The 21,161-nt window shown below is 41.8% G+C and overlaps 2 protein-coding genes across 6 annotated transcripts in view; one reads left to right on the forward strand and one right to left on the reverse strand.

Moving 5' to 3' along the window:
• lrmp (lymphoid-restricted membrane protein) overlaps positions 1 to 16,469 on the forward strand; it is a 33,228-nt gene extending 16,759 nt beyond the window's left edge. Inside the window, exons 20-39 of one of the 5 annotated variants that reach the window (XM_035675833.1) lie at positions 746 to 798; positions 2,963 to 3,062; positions 3,608 to 3,797; positions 4,929 to 5,016; positions 7,388 to 7,434; positions 7,631 to 7,719; positions 7,857 to 8,050; positions 8,919 to 9,003; positions 9,199 to 9,250; positions 9,354 to 9,381; positions 9,642 to 9,782; positions 10,246 to 10,380; positions 10,500 to 10,641; positions 10,973 to 11,013; positions 11,133 to 11,201; positions 11,601 to 11,659; positions 11,944 to 12,042; positions 13,162 to 13,290; positions 14,955 to 15,106; positions 15,432 to 16,469. In XM_035675833.1, the coding sequence (XP_035531726.1) occupies positions 746 to 798; positions 2,963 to 3,062; positions 3,608 to 3,797; positions 4,929 to 5,016; positions 7,388 to 7,434; positions 7,631 to 7,719; positions 7,857 to 8,050; positions 8,919 to 9,003; positions 9,199 to 9,250; positions 9,354 to 9,381; positions 9,642 to 9,782; positions 10,246 to 10,380; positions 10,500 to 10,641; positions 10,973 to 11,013; positions 11,133 to 11,201; positions 11,601 to 11,659; positions 11,944 to 12,042; positions 13,162 to 13,290; positions 14,955 to 15,106; positions 15,432 to 15,574 (2,036 nt within the window). In that variant the 3' untranslated portion in view covers positions 15,575 to 16,469. The remainder of the gene's footprint in view (positions 1 to 745; positions 799 to 2,962; positions 3,063 to 3,607; positions 3,798 to 4,928; positions 5,017 to 7,387; positions 7,435 to 7,630; positions 7,720 to 7,856; positions 8,051 to 8,918; positions 9,004 to 9,198; positions 9,251 to 9,353; positions 9,382 to 9,641; positions 9,783 to 10,245; positions 10,381 to 10,499; positions 10,642 to 10,972; positions 11,014 to 11,132; positions 11,202 to 11,600; positions 11,660 to 11,943; positions 12,043 to 13,161; positions 13,291 to 14,954; positions 15,107 to 15,431) is intronic. The other 4 variants (XM_035675841.1, XM_035675857.1, XM_035675848.1 and 1 more) reach the window with 4 other exon arrangements.
• Positions 16,470 to 16,552: 83 nt separating this feature from the next.
• Positions 16,553 to 21,161, reverse strand: part of cfap94 (cilia and flagella associated protein 94) — a gene marked incomplete at its 5' end in the record, with an annotated part of 5,898 nt that continues 1,289 nt past the window's right edge. The window contains 11 exons of the mRNA XM_035680992.1: positions 16,553 to 16,855; positions 17,339 to 17,452; positions 18,707 to 18,865; positions 18,954 to 19,168; positions 19,269 to 19,428; positions 19,512 to 19,672; positions 19,786 to 19,915; positions 20,004 to 20,157; positions 20,296 to 20,448; positions 20,539 to 20,642; positions 20,775 to 20,909. Coding sequence (XP_035536885.1) covers positions 16,580 to 16,855; positions 17,339 to 17,452; positions 18,707 to 18,865; positions 18,954 to 19,168; positions 19,269 to 19,428; positions 19,512 to 19,672; positions 19,786 to 19,915; positions 20,004 to 20,157; positions 20,296 to 20,448; positions 20,539 to 20,642; positions 20,775 to 20,909 — 1,761 coding nt within the window. The remainder of the gene's footprint in view (positions 16,856 to 17,338; positions 17,453 to 18,706; positions 18,866 to 18,953; positions 19,169 to 19,268; positions 19,429 to 19,511; positions 19,673 to 19,785; positions 19,916 to 20,003; positions 20,158 to 20,295; positions 20,449 to 20,538; positions 20,643 to 20,774; positions 20,910 to 21,161) is intronic.

Here is a 21,161-nt window from a genome sequence, read left to right on the forward strand (position 1 = left end):
GTTTCACTGTGTCCTACAAAGTGCTTCACAGGATAAACTCTAAAGGTGAAGAACGGATTACAGTTATTGTCTTTGAGTGTTGATTTGTGTGTGTGTGTGAGAGAAAGCAAGAGTGTGTGGATTATCCCCCTGTAATCCATGGGAGTCACAGGGCACTCAGCCACCCTTGAAGCACCAGTACAGTACACACACACACACTCACTCACTGTAAGGATACACACAGTCTTGAGGCCCCTGGAAGTAGACCCCTGCCTTCTATGGTTGTTGTGGCCCTGGTCTTATAAAGGTTGTGTGTGAGAATGAGTGTGTGTGTGTGTGTGTCTCCACAGTATGTGAAATCCTCTCTTCCCCAAGGTCCTTGTATGGCCAGGTGTACGACGGGTCTGAGGCCACGAAGTGAGCTCAGTAATCCCCCATTCCTCTGCTCGCATGAGCGGCTGGCAGGCACAGAGACATAAAATGAGAGTGTAAATGTGGTCATTAATGCCACCTTAGTCATGGATGGTATTTTAACCTCTCTGCCCCTCCCTCAGCTCAATGCCTTGCATAATAGACAGTCTGACCTTTTATAGTAAAAGGTGGGGTTGCACTTTTGGATGGCTAATGGATGATGAATTGGACAAGGGTTTGGGTTTTTAATGAGCAGCATCCTTGTTTTGTCCTTTTTTTCAGTCTCATATTTCCTGCTGTCATTTGTCATGATTTATATCATATTTTTCTTTCCTTTCCTCTGTATCTGTTACAGACTCTGGGGCCTGCACTGAGTCAGAGCCAGAGGTGAACTGTCAATCTTTGCAGGTAAATTGAATCGTCTTGGTATTAGGTGCATTGTACAAGATGCTTTTTTGGGATTGTGCCTGTGACCTTTGTGTATTACCCTTAACCTCTGTATTTTCCTTAATTTTTTCCTAAATATTTTTCTTAAAATGACTCAAACTCAATGGCAATTACCTAAGTAATTCAACAATAAATTAAATCTGTAACCTACAAATTATGATGACTATTATCCATTACAACTTTGACTAGTACACTTTAGAAAACCTAATTGCTTTCAATTGCAGGATATAACATGAAATTGAAAGCTCATCTTTAACGTCATAAGTCTTGTATAACTGTGTAACTTGATGCCAGGCTAAAGATCAGTACTTCCTTCATTGAAACAGATCTGTAAAAATATAGCCAAACTGACTGTAATTTCCAAACATCTTTCAATCTCTGGAAACCATATGTCTAAATGAGCATGTTGTTATCAGAGGATAACATCAGTTTCGACCTTGTGGAAGCACATGTGCTTGTAGCTTAGTGCAGTGATTTCAGGACTGTGTAAAAATGCCCCTTACATTTCAACCTCACACACACCACATGGTATTTTAAGCTTTGTACACTATGATAAATGGGCTGATAATTTGTTTGACAAGCTAAAAACAATGTTTAGAATTAAAGATTTCAACTGAACTACAATACATCTTCAAAACTCTGAAGTTGATGTGTTGGATTAATATCAGATGGACTCTGATTTGGTAAAGACTGAAAGTCACTGACAGTTTGCTGGTTTGAATTTCCACTTTTGCTGGGAAAATGTGCGTTCTCTCTCCCCCCCCGAACACCTACTCTTGAGGTGCTCTTGAGCAAGAATCCCAGCCTGTTCAGAGGCCAACAATAGATGACTGTAGTTGTACTGGGCAGCTGCCAGGTGTCTTACTGTATGTCAGCAGGAAGCATGACAGTAACAAAACAGATTTGGTGCTCAGTTTACCTTCCTTGGATTGAATTAATTAAATATTTGGCATGCAGATCTTTGCTGTTTTTCAAAACTATATTTTTCTGTGGCAGTGGTGGGAAGGAAGTAGGAAATTTCTAAAGTTAGGAGATGTGTAATTCATCTCAGTGCACATTTAGTCTGTGTTCTGTTCCCTCCAATCAATCACACTTTTTGTCACACTTGTGATGTGATAATACAGTTACAAGTACGGACTCTTTAGCAAACTCTTCCAGTTAGTGCATTCAAGGATGCTCTGACATTAAATTTCAAAGTCAGTTTCTGATGTCATGAATGGGACTGCCCTTAAACGCACCATCAACAAGGAGGCTATAAAAACAGTCCCTGTCACTGTGATGGACCAATCTGAAGTCTTAAGTTGCTATAATGATTTTCCTACTACTCTGAAATGAATGGAAAGCAATGACTGCCTTGAAGGTAGGAAATGATCTAAAATACTGGTTGGCAGTATTGCCAAATATCTAACAATTTTATTATATGTTATTTTCCTCCCTCTCTCCAAGCTTATGTACTCTCTCTATCTCTTTCTGCTATTTGCCTACCAAATAGCTCTTCACATATCATTGCTCATAGCCTCTGTTCACAGGCAGCAGTCTTCATGCTTGTGTTGAAGCTTTCCACTTCCTTATATAGAATGACAGTGATGAAATGTTTAGGTCGTTAAGATTAAAAATAACCTGCTGATGTTATTGGCAAAAGAAAAGTTTATGCACCTACATTTGAATAAAAATATATTCCAATTAACGATGCATGCTATACACTAAACTACACATTATGTCGCTATAATCCCAATTCCTTGTCACACACTCTGATCTTGGAGGATATCTATTCTACTCGCAGTCCTCAATGCTTGGTTCATGCCTGCAAGGTTTTTAAAACTAATTTAAACACTCTGCAGTCAGTGTGAAAGTGAAGTGCTTTTGAATTCCTATGAAGATGACAGTAATTGGGGGTCTTTCCAAAAATCCATCACTGATGGAACAGATGCTTTGTGCTGTCTGTCAGCTGTTAGATTGTGTTGACTTCTTATGCAATGTCTTCTCATCTGACAGAGATCTGTTTCTGTTGGCTGATTGTGGGCCTGCTGTTTGCTACATGGTTAATGTGTATTGCTTATTTGATCTTTTCACCCCTTTCGTTTTTGAATATTTATAATTTTGTTTGTGTGTGTGTGTGTTTCAGGAAGAGGCAGCAGTGCCATTGAGCGCCCACTCACAAGCTGTCAACATTAGACACCCAGAGGCGGATGCTCTCCCTGATCTGTCCCACTCAGAGAACATCAGTAAGATCTCTACCTCCCCACTCTCTGTGTAATTCACTCTCTGTGTGGATCACACTCTTTGTTTTACTTTCTTCTCCCTCTACTGTCAGCTAGTCTACTGCATGCATTTACAACATAACCAAAGAATGAGTCATTTCCTGACTCACTTGGTATGTTTGCTATTTTTTGTTTAAAGGAGAGAAAACTTTACTAAATCTTGCAAGATAAAGGTCAAACTCCACTAAATACCACAGTATGAATACTGTTTTTCATTATTGTTTTTTTAAAAATCCAGAGCTCCATGACTGCTTTGTAAAATAATGTACTTAGCTGCTGCATTAGTGCTTGTAGTATCACATGCACCATATAACACACAGTTTTTGGACTTGGTAAATCACTTAATATCCTTTTTGTGTTTATTGATTACTGTTGATTTTACTTTTTCCATTTTCCATATGAACTTCGTGGAGGAAGAAATGCTGATGGCCCACTGGTTTTCAAAATGTACACATTCACTGGGCAAAATGTATTTATTTATAGATTAACCCATTTTCCTCGTGTCTCAGCAGATGCAGAGGCTCCTGAGACTGCAGAATCTCACTCATGTGGTCCAGCCCAAAATCTGAACAACTCACCTGAACGGGACCATACGGTCACACTTAATGATACCACTCCTACAGCAGCCGAGATGGTTCCTCCAGAACACATACCAGGCACATCACCTGGACCAGATGAGACTGTTACCCAGAGTGAGAGGTGAATGAAGAAATAAGTATAGTATTTGATAGATTGAGCACCTAATCAGTATTAGACTGCCTTATTATTATTTTAAGTATTGTTGAGTGCATTTAAATATTTAAAAAACCTCTTGCATTCTGAGTGTAATTTTCGGTACTAACTCTAGGGGACCCCAAAGTTGTGAATCTTATCTAGGTTATTTATTTGTTGTTTTAGCATATTTCAAAACTAGTTTGTCCCAGTCACTTCAAAATAATGTAAAAATATAGGTGTTGAGCTATTAAACAAATATGTTCCTTCATTCCTGCTGAGGGAGAGATAGTGAGGGAAGCACTGCATGCAGGGCGGTAGTTTTTTTTCAAAGCTGACACAGCAGTCTTTCTCAATATGCCCTCTGAATCAATCATATGTCACAACTGACAGAACAGGATTTTCCACAACAAAGAATGCGGGTAAAAACCTGAACAGGAAGTTGGCTCACCACAGACAATGCATCAGCTGGTATTCTGCTGCGAGAATTGCCCACTGAGATGATTGAAGTAGACAAGAAAAAGAGCAGGCAAAACCCAAGCTGCAAAGCAAGCTTCTCTGTGTTCTTAAGTTTATTTTTTCCATCCCACCTCAACAGAAACTTTATCCACTGACACACTTGTTAAGTTGGTGTTTGGATTGGAGAATCCCAAAAAAGAGGTACAAAAAAGAATCTTCCATAGTCAAGGAATTGACATTACCACACAGCCTCATCCAGCATCCTGACTAATTTGCATAGCAGTGTAAACTATCCCTGCAAGATTGGAAGTAGATTGGTATTATCAATAGCCTTAGCAGTCACAGTAGCAGTCACAGTTGAAGTCACCATTTTTTCGTTTGAGTTTAGTCATTTCCCTATGACTTGGTCCGCATTTGCTAGTCAAATGGGTGTTTTCCTCGCTGTGGGAGGAGTTTGCAGGCTAATTAGTGTCTCTGCAGCCATGCTTTGCATAGGCGCAGTCCACCTACAAAGAGACGAAGGCTGTTCCTCATCTCTCTTATCCTTTTATAACTCTTAACAGTTGTGCCTCATTAGATAGATAGAAAGTGTATTTAATTTATAAATCAAGACGGAGGAAATGAATAGTTCTTGACAGTTGACCTTTGACCTGTGGTTAGCATCCAGTCGACCAGTGAGGACCACAGGGGAGGAGAGGAGACAGAAGGCGACGCAGACTCGAGCACAGGAGCCATGAGTCGTACTAAGGTTAGTACCAGAGAGGAAGTGTGTTAATGCATGAGGGAATACAACTTCCTCTATTCTCTTCAGCACTAGCTCCCCACTGCTTCCCCTTCCTCTTTTTCACCCTCTCTCCTTCTCTCTGCCACTTTGTGTGTCTTAGCTGAGAGGGAGTAGGTGTGTTTTGGAGTGAGGGGGGGATCAGTGGGCAGGGCAGGGGGTTGGCTTTCCTTGAGGGAGGATGAGAGGGAGTCCTCGCCCTGGGCAAGGAGGAGGGGAGAGGGATGTGAAATTAAGGGAAAGATCAGATTTGGCCATCATTCTACTGGTTGCTGGAGCCATTGACTTTGGGAGTAACAGGATGGGCTATCAGCTTCCCTGAACTCTGTTGCCAAAGGAGGCAAGTAAAAAAAATACTTAATGTGGCTTACTAAGTTGTCAGAGTTAAAATGCTTTCATTATTGGTAAGTGTACTTGAAATGCTTCATATTTCCTGACAGTTGATCATAGAGCTTGACAAAAGACAATAAAAAAGGAAGATATAAATTCAGAGCAGATCATGAATTAAGATGGGGTTGAAATGGGATAATATAATGTAATAAAAACCAAAGCTATTCCAGTTAGAATGATCAGCGAAATCTTCACATTTTAGAAGCTGAAACAGTAAATGTTTGACATTTTGCGTGATAAATGACATTTAATTGTTTAATTGTCTTTTGTCTTTCAATTAACCAAATGGAATTTATAATCAATTCTGTAAGGGGAGAAGAATTGATTTAAAAAGATGACAGTGCTGTTCTTAAGCCCAATAACACAATGGATCATCACTGTCTTCTGTCTGTCTGGACCAGTTAGTGTTTACAGTGAGCTGCTTTGATGTATGGTCTACACAATAAGAATGCTTCATGGTATGCCCAGCCTCACACAGGCTCTCAGTGTTTTCATGTTTGAGGCAAGGCTCACTTGTGTTGTGATGCTGTTTCACCACAGTCTGCTTTGCATCCTGCTGAGAGATCAATGAGCTTGGTTTATTTAGTCTCCTGCCTGCTGGTGGCATGCTGGACTGCCTCCCCACTGAGAGAGAGTGCGGGGGGAGCCAGGAAAGACAGGCTTTTGAAGCTGTGGGTGTGTTCAGCCCGTCAATAAAATAAAAATAAAAAAATACTTTTTTTACACTAACAGAAGCCTGGTCAAGAAAGTGTTTTGATGATTAAGAATTAGCTCTTTGTTTTAATCTGCCAACAAAAAGGAGTTGAGTTTCTTTGGACAAAATCATTTGGTTATATTCAAATAGTAGTTTTACTTGTAAATGTAAGATATTTTCATAGGAATCTTCCACATATTTATGTTGAAGGTTAACACAGAAGGTTGTTACACAGAAACATCTGGCTAGTCATTGTTGGAAACACAGGACAGGCAAACAATAGAATACTTGGCTGGTGATTGGATGAACACATCTTTTCCACTGAGAAAAGCCTTCAGTTAGTTACACTTCTTCCAGTGAAGAAATACTCTGCAGCTCTGATATAATTGATGCTAGCAGCATCTACGCTAACGTCTTTAACAGCCGCCATTGTTGTTGTCATTGTCACTTCTCACACATGTCGTCACACACATCTAGAGTTATGCCACACTTGTAGTGTAGTAGGTAGTGGAGGGTTAGTGGGTTAGTTGGGATTAGGCAGCAATGACAAAACTGATTATTATTGACATGCAAACCTTCAACATTTGGAGGATTGGATGATTTCAACTTTTGGAATAAAGCTCCCCAGGAAGAATGTTAAGTTAATTATATAAAAAACATGTTGCATTTGGATGTGATGCCAGGTAATGATGCTTGTTAAGGGGTAACTGAGCAGTTTAATTCTGCTTCAGTTTCTTTGGCTGTAAAATGACATTGAAGTGTCCTTAGGTTTTGTATTGAAATAGTAAGGCAGCTCTCTCCTATTCTGAGCCTTGTCAGAACGGATATTATGCAGACTCATTATACAATATCCCATTGCATTACTCTGAGCGCTCACCTTGCTCCATTTTGTGTGTGTGTGTGTGTGTGTGTGTGTATATGCTTGCAGTCCGCCTCCACTACTTAGCACTGTGCCAGTGTTAGCGTGTTTTCTGAGCACCTCTCTCAGCAACACACACTCAGAGAGCTGCCGGGCACTCCACAAAGCTCCACATTACATAAGGAAACAGCCCAGTCTTTCTCTTCCACATTCTGTACAGGTTAGATAGTATTTCACTGCCATGGGACAGGTACGCTACATGTATGTGAATGTACGCATTTCTTTTAATCACTGACCATTTCTGGTAACGTAGGACATAAAACTGTGCTGCACCATCGCCTGTATTTTTCTCACCCTCTCCGTCCTTCTCTTCCTTTACTTTTGTCCCATCACAGAGCCCGAGCCAGGACAAGTCGGCAGACAGATCAACAGCGGAGGACAGGTGAGTCACTGTCAACTGTTCAGCGCCGGAAACCTTTTGAACTTGCCGGGTTTTCAAATCGCTCCACTTTCCAACAGCAGCAATAAATCTGAAGATTTTCGCGATTTCTGCCAAGAGAGAATGTTTTTTGGTAGTGACATTTGTTTTTTGCAAATGCTATAATTTTATATAAAGGTGCACTGTACATGTGTTTCAGCACGTGTCTGCTACCTGTGTTGGTGGAAGAGGAGGAGAGCGTGCAGGACAGTACAGCCGAGATATCAACAGTAGCCGCCAGCATGGAGGGTAGGAAGAAAAACCTTCAAATCTTTGTGCATGAAGGACAGAAACAGAGAACCTAATATTTCTAAGCCGACTGTTTGTTTACGCCTTCTGGCATCTGCGTGTAACTTTGACCACCCACACACAACTCTTCCTTCCAGGGACAGACCAGCTCGACCGTAGTGGAGTGACCACCTTCTCTGACAGCAGCTCTCCTCAGACACGGTCGTCCGTCACACATGCCAGCCAATCAGGGAACGGCATGGGCAGCGTGACCTCTGACCCCAGCCATTCGGAGGACAGCGCTGCCAAAAAGGACTCCCTCCCCCTCTGTGGCAAAAATAAGAGGCAACTGGTAAGACCTGCTTTTACTTACTGCAACACTTGACTGTTGGATTCGTACTTCCACATATTGGTGGTGACAAGGATTTAAAGTCATGTACCTGACTACTTTTGGAGTTTGTGTAGATCAGGGTCATTATACTGTAGTTTGTTGTTTCATTTTGTATAAAGTTGCTCAAAAATCTAATTTTATAGTTAATTTAGTTTGTATTTAGGGTCTGGTTGTAGATATGGTTTACTACCATTATTCATTTTTCAGCAGGTGTTATCTACTACAAACAATAAATCTTGAACCTTTTCTTTTTGTTACGGCTGTCGATTTTTTAGTGCATCATTTTTATTGATGATTTCTTGTTCTGCTTTTGTATATGTTTTTTTAACACTGAATTTTTATATTTTTTTGTTTAAGCTCAGCTTAAAACAACCTCAGAGGAGATTTATTTTAACACCAAGGATCATGTTGAATGGATAGTGAAGATAATGTGTATCGGTTAGTGATGAGTTTTTGCTATGAGTATCTTCATTCAGCATGACGTTGAAGAGAAATGCTGTCTTTCCAGCTATGCGACTCTGTGTGTGTGTGTGTGTATATCAAAAGGGAGAGAGAGAAAGGGAGAGCACGTAGTTTCATTTTAGCTCTACTCAGAATAAGATCATTCAGAATCAAGAGCCAGCTGCACTGCCAGCTGCTTTGAATCTTTTCATTTTACCTTTTATTATGTAAAGACTAATAAAGGATAGGGGAGAGTCGTGAGGAAGTGAGTGAAAGATAAAATATGGATGTTGAGGAAAATGGGAGCCTGGGGGGATCAGAGTTAAAAGGAGAGCAGGAGGGGGGAAAAGAGCAGAGCAAGGCAGTAACGTTTGTTCGGATCCTGCAGGAGCTGACGCGCAACATGGAGGCCATCAAGGAACACAAAGTTCAGGAGGACCAAAGTGAGACCAGCAAGGCCACTGAGAAGGAATGTATGTGTAATATATTCATTGTACACTGTTGTATACTAGATATGATGTATAATATTTACCACCTGTCTTTTAATATCAAATTTAAGTACATTTTGTAGTACATGAGTGCTTGTACGTTTACTGTTTGAAAATCTAAATGGTGATTGCACCATTTTGTCATGCCATGATACACCTACTTATCATTTCCTTCTCTAGCTGAGACGTCAATGATCTCTGACACCAGTGACACATTGAAAGACAGGAACAGGTAAGACGGCAAGTGATCATAACACAAGTCAGCACTTTATCATCCATGTGTACGTGCAATAAAATTTGTCACAGTGTTCTAATTGTTGTCTCTTTATGTGCAGCCTGTCACCCAGTGATAAGGAAATTGAGGTATGTATGTCATTAGTCTTGGAGACAGTTAACATTTTAATAAGTTTGCACTACACTTTGCTAATGCAAACTGATGAGTTTCTTCAAATCTGTGGGTTTTCTACAGGGAAGTTTCATAATTTATCTGGTGTCTTTTATCTGCCAGCACAATAGTGGTGTCTTTGATAGGCGAAAAACTCTTATCTTAATCAATGACACAAACAGTATGTGTCGTACAATGACTGCAGTCATTTTAAGTGTCAACCTTTTCATGTTTTCAGACAGAGTTCCAGCGTCTGGCATTGGGCTTCAAGTGCGACATGTTCACCCTGGAGAAGAGACTCCGGCTGGAGGAGAGGTCACGTGACTTGGCTGAGGAGAACGTCCGCAGGGAGGTGTCCAGCTGTCAGGGCTTATTGCAGGTTAGTCTGTGTTTGTGTGCAATTTTCCAGCTTTCTGTGGAAGTTTTGCTCCATCATCTGGCAAAAGAATTGACGAAGTATACCTTTTATTTATATTCTCAGTCTTAGGAATGTGGACCCTAACACTTTTTGATAATTACCCACTGAATATTTGGAGTGCACCTCTAGTTTATAATACTATTGTTTGTCCTGCACACCTTTCCAATTTTTAAATTTTTGTTACTATGGTAGATCGTAGCCTTCTTTTTTGTGATAATTGTTGTGGCTTCATGTGAGTGAGATTCACGTTTGAACAAGTTTCAGTCAGCCGTAAAAATGTGGACATTTGCATTACATCAAGATTATTCTAAAAATGAATAAAGATTTTATAAAGAGTGTAAAATAATGTGTAAAATATCTTTCTTTGTCTTTTCTCAACTCTCCTTGTTCTTTCTTTTCCTTTTTTTTGGTCCTCTCTTCCTAGGCACTGACTCCTCTGTGTGAGGACGACAACCAGTCCATGGAGATCATCCAGAGGCTTCAGAAGAACCTGGATATCCTCATCCAGTCCATGACCAGGGTGTCCAGTCGCTCTGAGATGCTAGGAGCTATTCACCAGGTGGGATAATGTGTGTGTTTGTTTTGGTGTGATGAAAGTATAAACTGAGTTGAAATTACATATCGTATTGTGCCTTTGATTCTGATTATTTAATGGAGCCATGTGCATGTGAATGTCAGGAGAGTCGTATTGGTAAAGCTGTGGAGGTGATGATCCAGCATGTGGAGAACCTGAGGAGGATGTACACCAAGGAGCATGCTGAGCTGCTGGAGCTGAGAGAGACGCTCATGCAGAACGAGAGGTCGTTTGGATCACAAAAAGGTATGGGGTGTACAAACACACGTTGCATACTGTCAAGGTACAATTCACTTGTAATAATAACTGATATTACCAGTTAGCTACTCTTTTGTTCTGATGTTGAATATCTTAAATTTAAAAGTGGCTATTGTAATAGTTGCTATCTATTCAGTGTTTACTAGACATGTTATGTTTGGGGTAATACTATATTTAGATACAGGTCCATATAATGCTTGCTCAATATAGTGACAACCCTGTTTTGTGTGTGTGTGTGTGTGTATGTGTGTATGGTCGGTCAGTGATTGCACATGCAACCAAATGTATAGCAGGTAACTGATCTGTTCCTTCTTTCCAGATGACTTCCGTGGGAAGAAGCAGCCGCAACAGTACTACAAGGTCAGCTGCAGCTAGTTACATATGATCTCATCATTCTTCATTCAGGACTGACGTTGCCTTGATGTGTTAGTAATGTTCATGTAATGTAATAGTCATGTCCCCCACCCCCCCCCGAACAGCCAACAGCCCGCCGGGTAAGCATAGCGGCAATCCCCCGCACTGGTGGAGGCAACATGCAATTTGACATGGTGAGGACATCATGTAGCACACACTTACTTACTTGCATACAGTCAGCAAGTGGGCTATTTGCACTATTAATACAATAAAGTTCATATCCAAAGTTGATCAAAGTTATGTTTTTTTTCAGAGTTTTCATTATATATTTTCCATTTTCTTAGGATTGCTTTCAGTGCCAACTTGCAGTGCAGACCAAAGCATGAAAATTGTCAGATCACGGTTAAACTACAAGTTTAAAGTCTCATACCACAGTGTGAATGTAGGTCAAATGTAGGGCAGGCTTTAGTGCTGTTAGGAAATAGAAATTGAGTTGTGTATGCTGATGTTGAAATGTCTGTTGTCATGCTCTACATTGTGCCAAAGAGCATTTTTGTTTACATGACTCAAATAGTTTGATTCTCCCACCACAGTCCAAAACACAAGATGGCTCAGAGGCTGAAACAGAGAGACTGACCAGGCGATCCCCATGGTAGGTATTTGCATATGTGTGTTCATGTTTTTGTTACATTTGCCTGGATTGTAATATGTCGAGTGAAGTTAAACAAGATTTATTTTGTATGTGAAGGGGAAAGTGTACTTAAATTAGTAGTACGAGGACTGTTTACATTACTCTACCTTTTTTAAAACCCAGCAGCAGCATTATCTCTGATGTGTGGGAGGCCATTGGCTGTTTCTCTCAGGCCACAGAGGTTACACCACAACAAAAGGGTTGTTGTTGTTGTTATGCCCCAATGTGATAACGGTGGTTTTCAGGAATGTGGCAGGGAAGAGCATGGCGCGCCCCCCACTAAAACGCTTTGTTAGCTCTGCGGCCTGGGTTGACACTGAAGAGCCCTCTCTCATGATGAAGGGGTAAGACATGTTAAGAAGAAGGGTACCACGCTGGCTGCGTCCCATAAGTTATTTTACAATGGACCCAGATGCATAAAGATGGCTACTTTCTGGTGTGACATTACTACTGTGGGTCTGACAGTGGAGAATACTGGGGTCTGAGACTGGGACCTCCCCTCAGACGAGGCTTGGGGAAAAAAGTGCCCCTACTCTAAGTGATCTCCTTTTAAATAACTAATGTAATATTATTTTTTCACTTCCATTGACTGAGCCTCCCCTGAAACTGTTCGAATCCCCCCTGGGGAGGCCTGCCTTCGACTTTGAGAACTATCAATTTACTTTTGTTGTAGTTGACAAGTTTACACTTCTCACAATCATTTTGGAGAGGATATTTTCTGGAAACAGTTTTCTGCATTTGTAATGTGCAAGTTTTACAGACGAACAATTAAAAAAAAACAAAATTAATTATCTGTACATATATCTAATATACGTAACTACACTACACTACTCTCAAGTAAATGAAAGGGTGAAGCTTAAGATTGCTGGAACAAACTTGGTGATGGGGGAAAAAAATCAGTGATGATGAAATCCAACCGCACAGCAGCCATCTTTCATGCATCTGGTCCCTCCTTGCATGGGGAAGTGTTTATCAGAAGCCAACATCCTTTTTGTGACATTTTTCAAATATGGCACATTTTTTCTTGTGTGTCATTTGTAAAATGAGAAGTGTGGACTTATTTTATATTGGCATCATATAGCTTTCAAATGTTTGGACGATGAGAGTAGAACTTGCTCTATTTGACCAGCTAAGCCTAAACTGAAGCTTAGATGAAACAAATTAAGCAATTTTATTTCTCTCCAAATATCTGAAAGGTTGTGAAATTGCTTTGTGGGATCATGATATAATATTGGAGCATGTAATTGACATTGCTGGGCATGCATTGTTATAGCGCATTAAAAGTTTGATCAGGGATATCTCTTTGTGTACTGCATATAAATGTTAAACAGTCAGTATCTGTTGGCTGCATATGCATGGAATGTGCATGAGCACATAGTCAGTGTAGTTATGCAGCCATGCTTGTATTTGAATGTGCAACTGAACAGTGTGTTTGTGAATGGCTGACCCACGCGTGCCAACAGGACGGCCTGCGACAACACCGACTGCCAGTCGGAGGACGAGCAGAAGGAGGAGCCGGTGGCAGAGAGGAGGAGGTCCAGTCTCAGTGAGCTGGGCAACAAACTCACCTCCCTCATTCTGCCCCTCAAGACGTTAGTCTAACCAAATACCCACCAATAGCCTACTGCAGCACCACTTTCTGCCAGCAAAGCTAAGAGGCTAGCTGCATAGTGGAAGAGTTCATCATTTAGCTGTGCTGAGGTTCCAGTAGCTGCAAACTGAAATGTCTGATATCAAAGGTCATCTCTGACATACCAGATGTTTAGTTAATCTCCATCTTTGACGTTAAACAGTCATTTCTGTGGTGTTATTTTTTTTCTGTGGTTTTCAGAGATCACACAGCCACCATGCATCTTATTAGTGAACGAGATTTGTCAAAGGTCTCTGTAGGTCGCTATTGTGACTGTCACTGTTCATGCAAACTACTCAGTCCCTGTCATGTTTATTTTAACATTACTGCTAGGTCTGCTGGAGAGTTCACCTTTAGTGCTCCAGAGCATTTATGAGACACCAACAAATGTAAAAGATGACATGGGCTACACACAGGCTGAATTATTGTTCTTTATTTACTTACACATACATACATTTTGAATTATTTAATATGAAATGATCACTTATGTGCTATTTATCATGTTCTGTTCAACATGCTGTGTGAGTACATGGAACCTAAGTGATGAAACTCTTCCATTATATGGGTTTGTGCTGGACTAGCTTCTTCTTTGCTCCAGGGGCTCAGCGGCTTTTAATCATGTTAACGGAGCGTTTTTCTACTACAAGGGCCACAAATGAACCACTTCCTTCAGCTGTTAACTTGAGATCAGTGTATGTCAGTGTGACAAGTGATTTTTGAAGCTTCATAATTTGTTTCATGCATGGATCTCAAGTTCTGTTTTTCAGTGTGCAACTAACAAAGCGTCTAACTGATAACCAGTGCATCTCTACCGCCTCGTCTTCTGTCATTTACTAACATGTTCAGCCACCTTAACATTGTCTGTGCAAACAACTACACTTGGACTATTTTTTGTCTTTATTTTTGTGGGGCAACTGAGTATTTTGTGCAATCATGTGTTGTTCTGAACTGTCCTTTCCTCTTTTCCTCCCTCCACATTGCTCAGGAGTCAGGATGAGCTGTTTGTAATGCTGTAAGTGTGTAGGGAGGAGAGTCCAAAGTGGGAAGGGCTTCTGGATTCTGTCTCTATCCAAAAAAACAATAAGTGCATGCAAAAGACCTGTATTTATCATGTGGGAGTGCCAATCAAAGGCCACTTACAACCTTGCACTGACTCGTAATGACTGTAAAGTGATTTGAAGCAGCACTCCTACTGCTGACAAGATGCTAGGCCCAAATTGTCTGCTGCCTTTGCTTAACCAGTCGATGCTCAAATCCACTTCCATGCCAGCCGCTATTAACTGTGCTATTGACAGCTTTTTCATTATGCTGATGAAGACTAGGTGAATGGTTTTGCATCTTTGACACTATTTGAGACAGGTGGTCAAATGTGCTTCATTGAAGCCGACTTCAGGTTGTACCAAGCTGCAGCTAATTTACCGCCTGCCATCTATTGCATCAGTTACCACAAATGACTCTAAAAAGACTTGATTACTTATTTCCTTCCCTATGTGTCATTTTTGGTAACTTATTCAATATCTAGCTTCATCTTTGACCATTTTTTATTTCTTAAGTTTCCCTCTCTCGTGCTTCATTTTCTGTCCATCCTGTGGTAACATTTTATTCTCTCTTGCTGCCCACCTGCAGTCCGAGCCCTTCCTCTAGCCCGACGTCTACAGACCAAGGAATGGCCCAGTCTCTGTCCCACGGCCTGACCTCTTCCCGGGCAGCGGCAGCAGCAGTCGCTAGAGGTGGCAGGGGGCTCTGGCTTTGGTTGGCGATGGTGGTAGTGCTAGCAGGTACGCTCAGTTTGTCTGTAGTACTTATTTTCAGATTATTCTTTTTAATCTTGCAGATAAAGAATAGAGTAACTTGATACTTGTACTTGACAGTAGTAGAAACAAATGACCCACTCTGTACTGATTAAAGCATGTACAAATTGGCATTTTCATTTCTCAGTTTGCCATTTGAGTTTCCTCTTTTGTTTTGATTAACACTTTCTAAATCAGTTTTCAGCCCACTTCTGAATCCCAGCCTGTGTTCTACATGTTCCAAATCCAATGACAGAGCAGTTGCCTATAGGCATTTTCCCAGTGCTGGTAAATATTCATGGTTCCCCTGCAGGTCTCCTGGCACTGCTGGCCAGCCTGGTGATGCAGCCAGTGGTAGATGCAGCCCCTGTGGGGACCGGGGACTCCTGGATGACCATCCAGCAGCTGCTGTGGCCCTACGCAGGGCTCCGGCACAACGGACAGCCCCCCGTCTAGCCCCAGAGACCCGGCTTGGATGGTGTTACGGCCCATCGGCCCTCTGCTGAAATGATCTGTGCACTGTGGTGGTGATGAAGGAAAGTACAGTGTACCACTCCTGAGCAAAGGCTGTTGGGATGTTTACTGGTGCCTGAAAATTCCTAAAACAAGACTTTTGTATTGACAGCACAGACCAGGCCTCAGAATAGTTAACCCTGTGGAGGATAATATGCATCACATCACGTTTGCTAAATTAGTTAGACTGTTTGTGTCTGTGTGTGTCTGTGTTTTAAGAGAAGAAGCGGTTCCAGGTGGTTCACGGTGGGCTGCTCAACACCCTCAACAAATTATGATGCAACTGTCTACTTGGACCCAACACAATCTGTCAAATCAGGCTTGATCAGTCATCAGAGGTGGCACAATGTTGACCAATCATGTCACAGCTCCATGAGAATGACAACACTGATCCAACAAGTCATGCAATGGGCCGCTGTGCAGTTTTCCATTGACAAGCATCATGGACAATGGCTCCGATTGTTCCACATGGCTTTTTTAACACATTTCATGCACTTGAGGAAGCAGGACTGCCAGCCTTTTTCCTTACAGGTTGCAAAGGACATTTAATATTTTTTAAGTCTATAAACACTGGTAATAAATCTTTCATTTTAAGTGTTTTTAAATTTTTGAAATCTATATTTATGAGTTTGTTAGTTTTGAGTGGGGAGATGTGAATATCTGTTTATTTTTGTTAAGTTATAATTCTACATTGTTACAGTCTTAACACCAAAGGGTTTTTTATTTTTGTCTTTAAGTTTTTGCTGTGGTTGTCACCGTTTTTAACTCCATACACTTTTGTATGTTCCAAAGAAGATGCGTGAGACTTTGCACAAATAAAGTAGCCAATTGTACAATGGAAGACGTGGGTTCTTATGTGCATCCAGATGCACATTTTAAATTCAGCTGTTTAAAATGTCTTTATTTTGTTCATTTAAAAAGTGCAACCCCAAGTTAATTTCACACAGGTTATGAATACATGAAGGGTCTGGTGGCACAGAGCAGGCTCTGTACTGTATCGACAAACAGATAATTGGATTCTCTGGTCCTAGCTATGCCGTCAGTACTCATGTTGTCCTGGAGCATGTGGATGAAGGTGGAGTGAAACTCACTGCCGGGATAATGGTCTGGAGAGAAAGCCTCGCTCTTCTCTGTGATTTCCAGCTTCTGACTCCTCTGGGCGCCCAGCAGGTACAGACTCCACGAGCCCTTAGGCACAGGGGCGGGGCCGTGGTGCTCACACACCTGACAGAGGAGAAGGAAGTGCAAACAGGAAATTGAACAGAAATTAAAAGTAACTTGATATTTTGGATTGGGTGTTTTCTCTTAAACGGCTGCAGTTTATGTCCGGTCCATGCACTCAACCACAGACTCACTGTTTTTTTTTAGAGAGAACCAAGCGTTCCCCATTTGAGAGACAGTACTTTTTTTACACTTTGACACTGTGGCACTACAAAACTTCCCTCTTCCTCATTCTGAAGAGATTATATCTCTGGCCTGTGTTTGTGTGGGTGTATAAATGTCTAATCTGCTCGTGTTAAGGGCCCAGCTGGCGCAGTAAACTTGATGCTGCATTGACAACCCCTAATTGTTTGTCAGTCCCAGAGCGGAAGTGGTTGGGGTACACCTTTGCATGTGGCTTGGGAGTCCATGTGTGCAGGAGGAGATACTGTGACTGTGCACATCCTCCTCAGGCAAACACAGGGAGGGTAGTGTTAGTGAGAATACCTGCATGACCAGATGCTCAGCGCCACATTTGGCATTCCACTTGCTCCATGAGAAGGCACAAGCAGAGGCGAAGAGGGCCATCTGTTCGTAGGCAGCGTGTTCAGTGAGTGGGTCCTGAAGAGGAGACAAACCACACAAAACATTTATATCACTCTGGAAAATGTTGGAGAGGAATATAGTGATCTAAGCATTATTCTAATGTGTACAATGGTCCCTTCAGCTTTACATCATGTATTGTGAGTAGTTTTTTTTTTTTTTTTAGAAGGAAGTAGTGTTTTCCATATATGTTTCTATTCTATCATCCAGGCATCTCTGCATCGCTGTACACATTTAGCAGTGCCACCATGAGGTTGACATTTGTGGTTTTAAAGAAAATTACAACAACTACTGGATGGATTACCATGAAATCTAGTATAGACATTCACATCGCACTCAATATGAATCTTATTTTGTTTGGTGATCCCATACCTTTGAGGCTAGATTTTAATTTGCCCAGTACTTTGGTTTATAACCAACTAATAATAATAGTCCCATTAACTAACTAGCTAATTAAAGCAAATATTAGCATGCTAACACTATAAGATTAAAGATTATACCTGGTAAACTTCAGCATGTTAGCATTTAGCTCAAAGCACTGTTGTGCCTAAATGTAGCCTCACATGGTTGCTAGCATGTCCCAGTACCATACTATATACAAATTCTATATAGTGTGTGTGTGTGTATATGTATATATGTGCTACATACCAGATGTAAGAATAATGTACTGTTCAGCGGTTAGTATACAAAAATAAAAATATAACATGCTTTACCCTTTTACACTAACAAGTAATGATACAATGTGTGAGTTACCAGAAAGCTACTGCCAGTTAAAAATGTTTTCCCTAAAAATTAATTTAAATGAATTGTGTTTCTCCAGCTGTGAGTAGCATAGTGTGCAAGTATACTCTTAGTCACAAGTGTTTAACGCTCTACAGACTGATTTGGGACACAGCAGTACTCTTGTTGCTTTATGCAAAGGTGGAGTCAGGGCTTCCGGAAAAAGATAGTTGATAATTGATCTCATATTATTATGTTATTCCCAGGTCATCAAACACCGACAGTTTGCCAAAGCTCTGCCATAAAGACTGACCCCACCTTTAAAACAGCTGCTCCGAATGTTGTGTAATATAAGTTGAAAGCACTGTGATGACGGTGTGTTGTCAGCCTAAACAATGTACTGTAAAATAATGATGCTTAAAAGAAAGTCATCTCCCACTTCCTGTCACTGATATGTGGATTCATTGCCAGACACTGAAACACAACATGGACATGACCAAATAAAGCCAAACCTGGCTCAGTATCTTAGTCTTCTATTCTAAAAGAGCAGACCTTGCTGCAAGTGCTGACGTATTTGTCCGTGTACTCATTCACAAAGATGTTGATGCCAGCGCTGAGCATGGCTCTCTGCAGGGCGGGGCCACTCATCCACGTCCCTATGAGGTGAGCGAGACCCCTCTGTTGCTCTGACTGCAACATACACTGGTTACCCTGTTAGTAAAATAGGCACAAACACAAATTAGAACATCTTCTGATTAATTCTTCTGTTATGCGGGTACAGTGCCCTCCGGTCCCTTACCTGGATTGTGATACTGAGGTCCATGAGCGCTCCGTTGACAGTGAATAGAGCTGAGTCTTGGCCTAATGGCCTGAGCTCCCAGTTCTGAAAGGGAAGGTTGGCATACGTTTCCTGCATCAGCACAAAGGCCTGGAAGGAGTCCATCTTGAAGGAGATCTTAGCCTCCGCCTCCTCATAAGAGACGTCAGTGATACCGTCCATCCTCCACTGCTTCCCTGGACAAGCAACCAATGTCCATGACTTTTTGCTGCCCTTTTTAAATAGCTGTATTTCACACCCCTCATGCTGGAGAGGGTTTTGTATAGTATGCCCTACCTGCAGCATCCCAGCGAGCCACTTGGGGAGTTTCCAAGAAGACGACAGACTCTGGCAGCGTCACAGACACGCCAACAGGAGGGCACGTAACGCTTTCGTTGCCATCTACCTTAGACTTCTCCACAGGGTAGGGGAACACCTGCAGCCCTTTGTCCAGCAGCTGGAAAAACATAGAAGTGGAGGCCGACTTAAACTGCTGAGCCTGGTGTAAGCAGAGAACGCTGAAACCCCTTTTCTATTTACCTGTCTAATTTCCCAGCCATTGACCTGGTGGGCTTGTGGCGGGAGGTGAAACACATCATAGAAGAGGACCCCACCCAGAGGTGTGTACTGCATTAAATCTACCACCTGGACGCGGTCCATCATTGTTATCTCCACTGGGGGAGAATTCAAGTCCCCTTCATCTGAAGAGAAGGGGAAAAAAAGATGGAGGAAGAGCTTTATAACTTCATTTACTTCTATTTTTACACAATAATGGATGTAGACAGATCTAAATCTACATTAGAAAACACAAGACCTGTCAGAATATCAGGAAGTGTCAGGCTGGACATCGTTCCACCAAGCGCCTCTATCTGTGTCTGAACTTGGCTCCCTTGTCCCTCTGCAGGCTGGACACTGCTTTTCCTCGACTGTACGCTGGTTGCACTCTGAAATACACACACACACACACAATGAGCATGAAAACATCCCAATCAACTTGGCAACCCAGACCGGGAAGTCTTTCTTTCATCTTACCTTCCGCCCTTCGGACCCTTGGATGGACTGCACCTCCTCGTCCGCCCTCCGCTGCAGCGTCTCGTTGTCTTCCTTTACCTCCTCCTCTGCTCTAGTCTGCTCCTGCTCAGGCACCCCAAGGTCTGCCAGAGCCTCGTCACCGCCTGCAAAAGACCTGGGAGCCAACAGATGAGGAAAGACAAGAACACAGACCAAAGAGAACAGGGTTAGTATTATCAGCATTATTACTCCTGTAAAAGTATTGCTAGCGTTAGCTGTATTAGCTGTGGGAAGAGCACTGTCAGATGAGTACCTGTGGCTGTGTATTCTGAGGTGAGCCATCCTGGACAGCAAGGACAGGTGGTCATACCGTGTGTGGAGGATCCGTACAGCGATATCGCTCACAGCCAGCTGTTTGGGAAGATTAAAGCCCAGGCCGGCCTCTTCAAAATTGAACCCCTTAAACCTGAGTGGACCCATTAGAAACAAAGAGAAATGCTAGATATTGTTTTTCCTGCTAAATATAAATGTTCCAATTTCATTTTCCTCCACAAACCTTGGATTCTTCTTGAGGTTGGCCCAGAAACACAGCGTGACATTGTCGTCTTTGATCACCGTCTGCATGTTGCCTGTCTCGGTGTCGATGTTCGCACTGGCCCTCTGTGTACAGGGAGACACACGACACGAGAAGCAGGAATGGTTCACACGCACAGTGCCTTGGATGTTACGACACAATAATGCATCATTTTTATTCTATAGCACCTTCCACGCGTACGACTATGATTCCTGTACCTTGAGGATCTCCTCCGTGGTGAGGTGGAGTTTCAAGTGGATTAGCTCTTGCAAATTTATGAGAGCCTCCTGGTACTTCTGGCCCTCTTGTGGATGTGTAGCATCTCTGAGCAGAACTTCTAGCTCCTCAATCAGCTGTAAGGGAAAACATTTAACAGGCTTTGTCTTTTCTAGGACATGGCTTCACTCCGGATCCCCCATTTCTAAAGGGATAGTTTATAATGCAATGACTATGTTGCCATTTCTGTAAATGGTCTTTGTTTTGGGAATAAGGCACAATGGTAATGATATTAATTTCAATCAGTCATTTCGTTTTTGCTAGAACATATCAGAAATATTTTAACATTCACATACTTGGGTTTGTAGGCCATCTATTCAAAAGGTGTC

The sequence above is a fragment of the Morone saxatilis genome, unplaced genomic scaffold (assembly GCF_004916995.1).
Source record: "Morone saxatilis isolate NCDOM2014 unplaced genomic scaffold, NCSU_SB_2.0 Contig10, whole genome shotgun sequence".
NCBI classification, from domain to species: Eukaryota; Metazoa; Chordata; class Actinopteri; family Moronidae; genus Morone; species Morone saxatilis.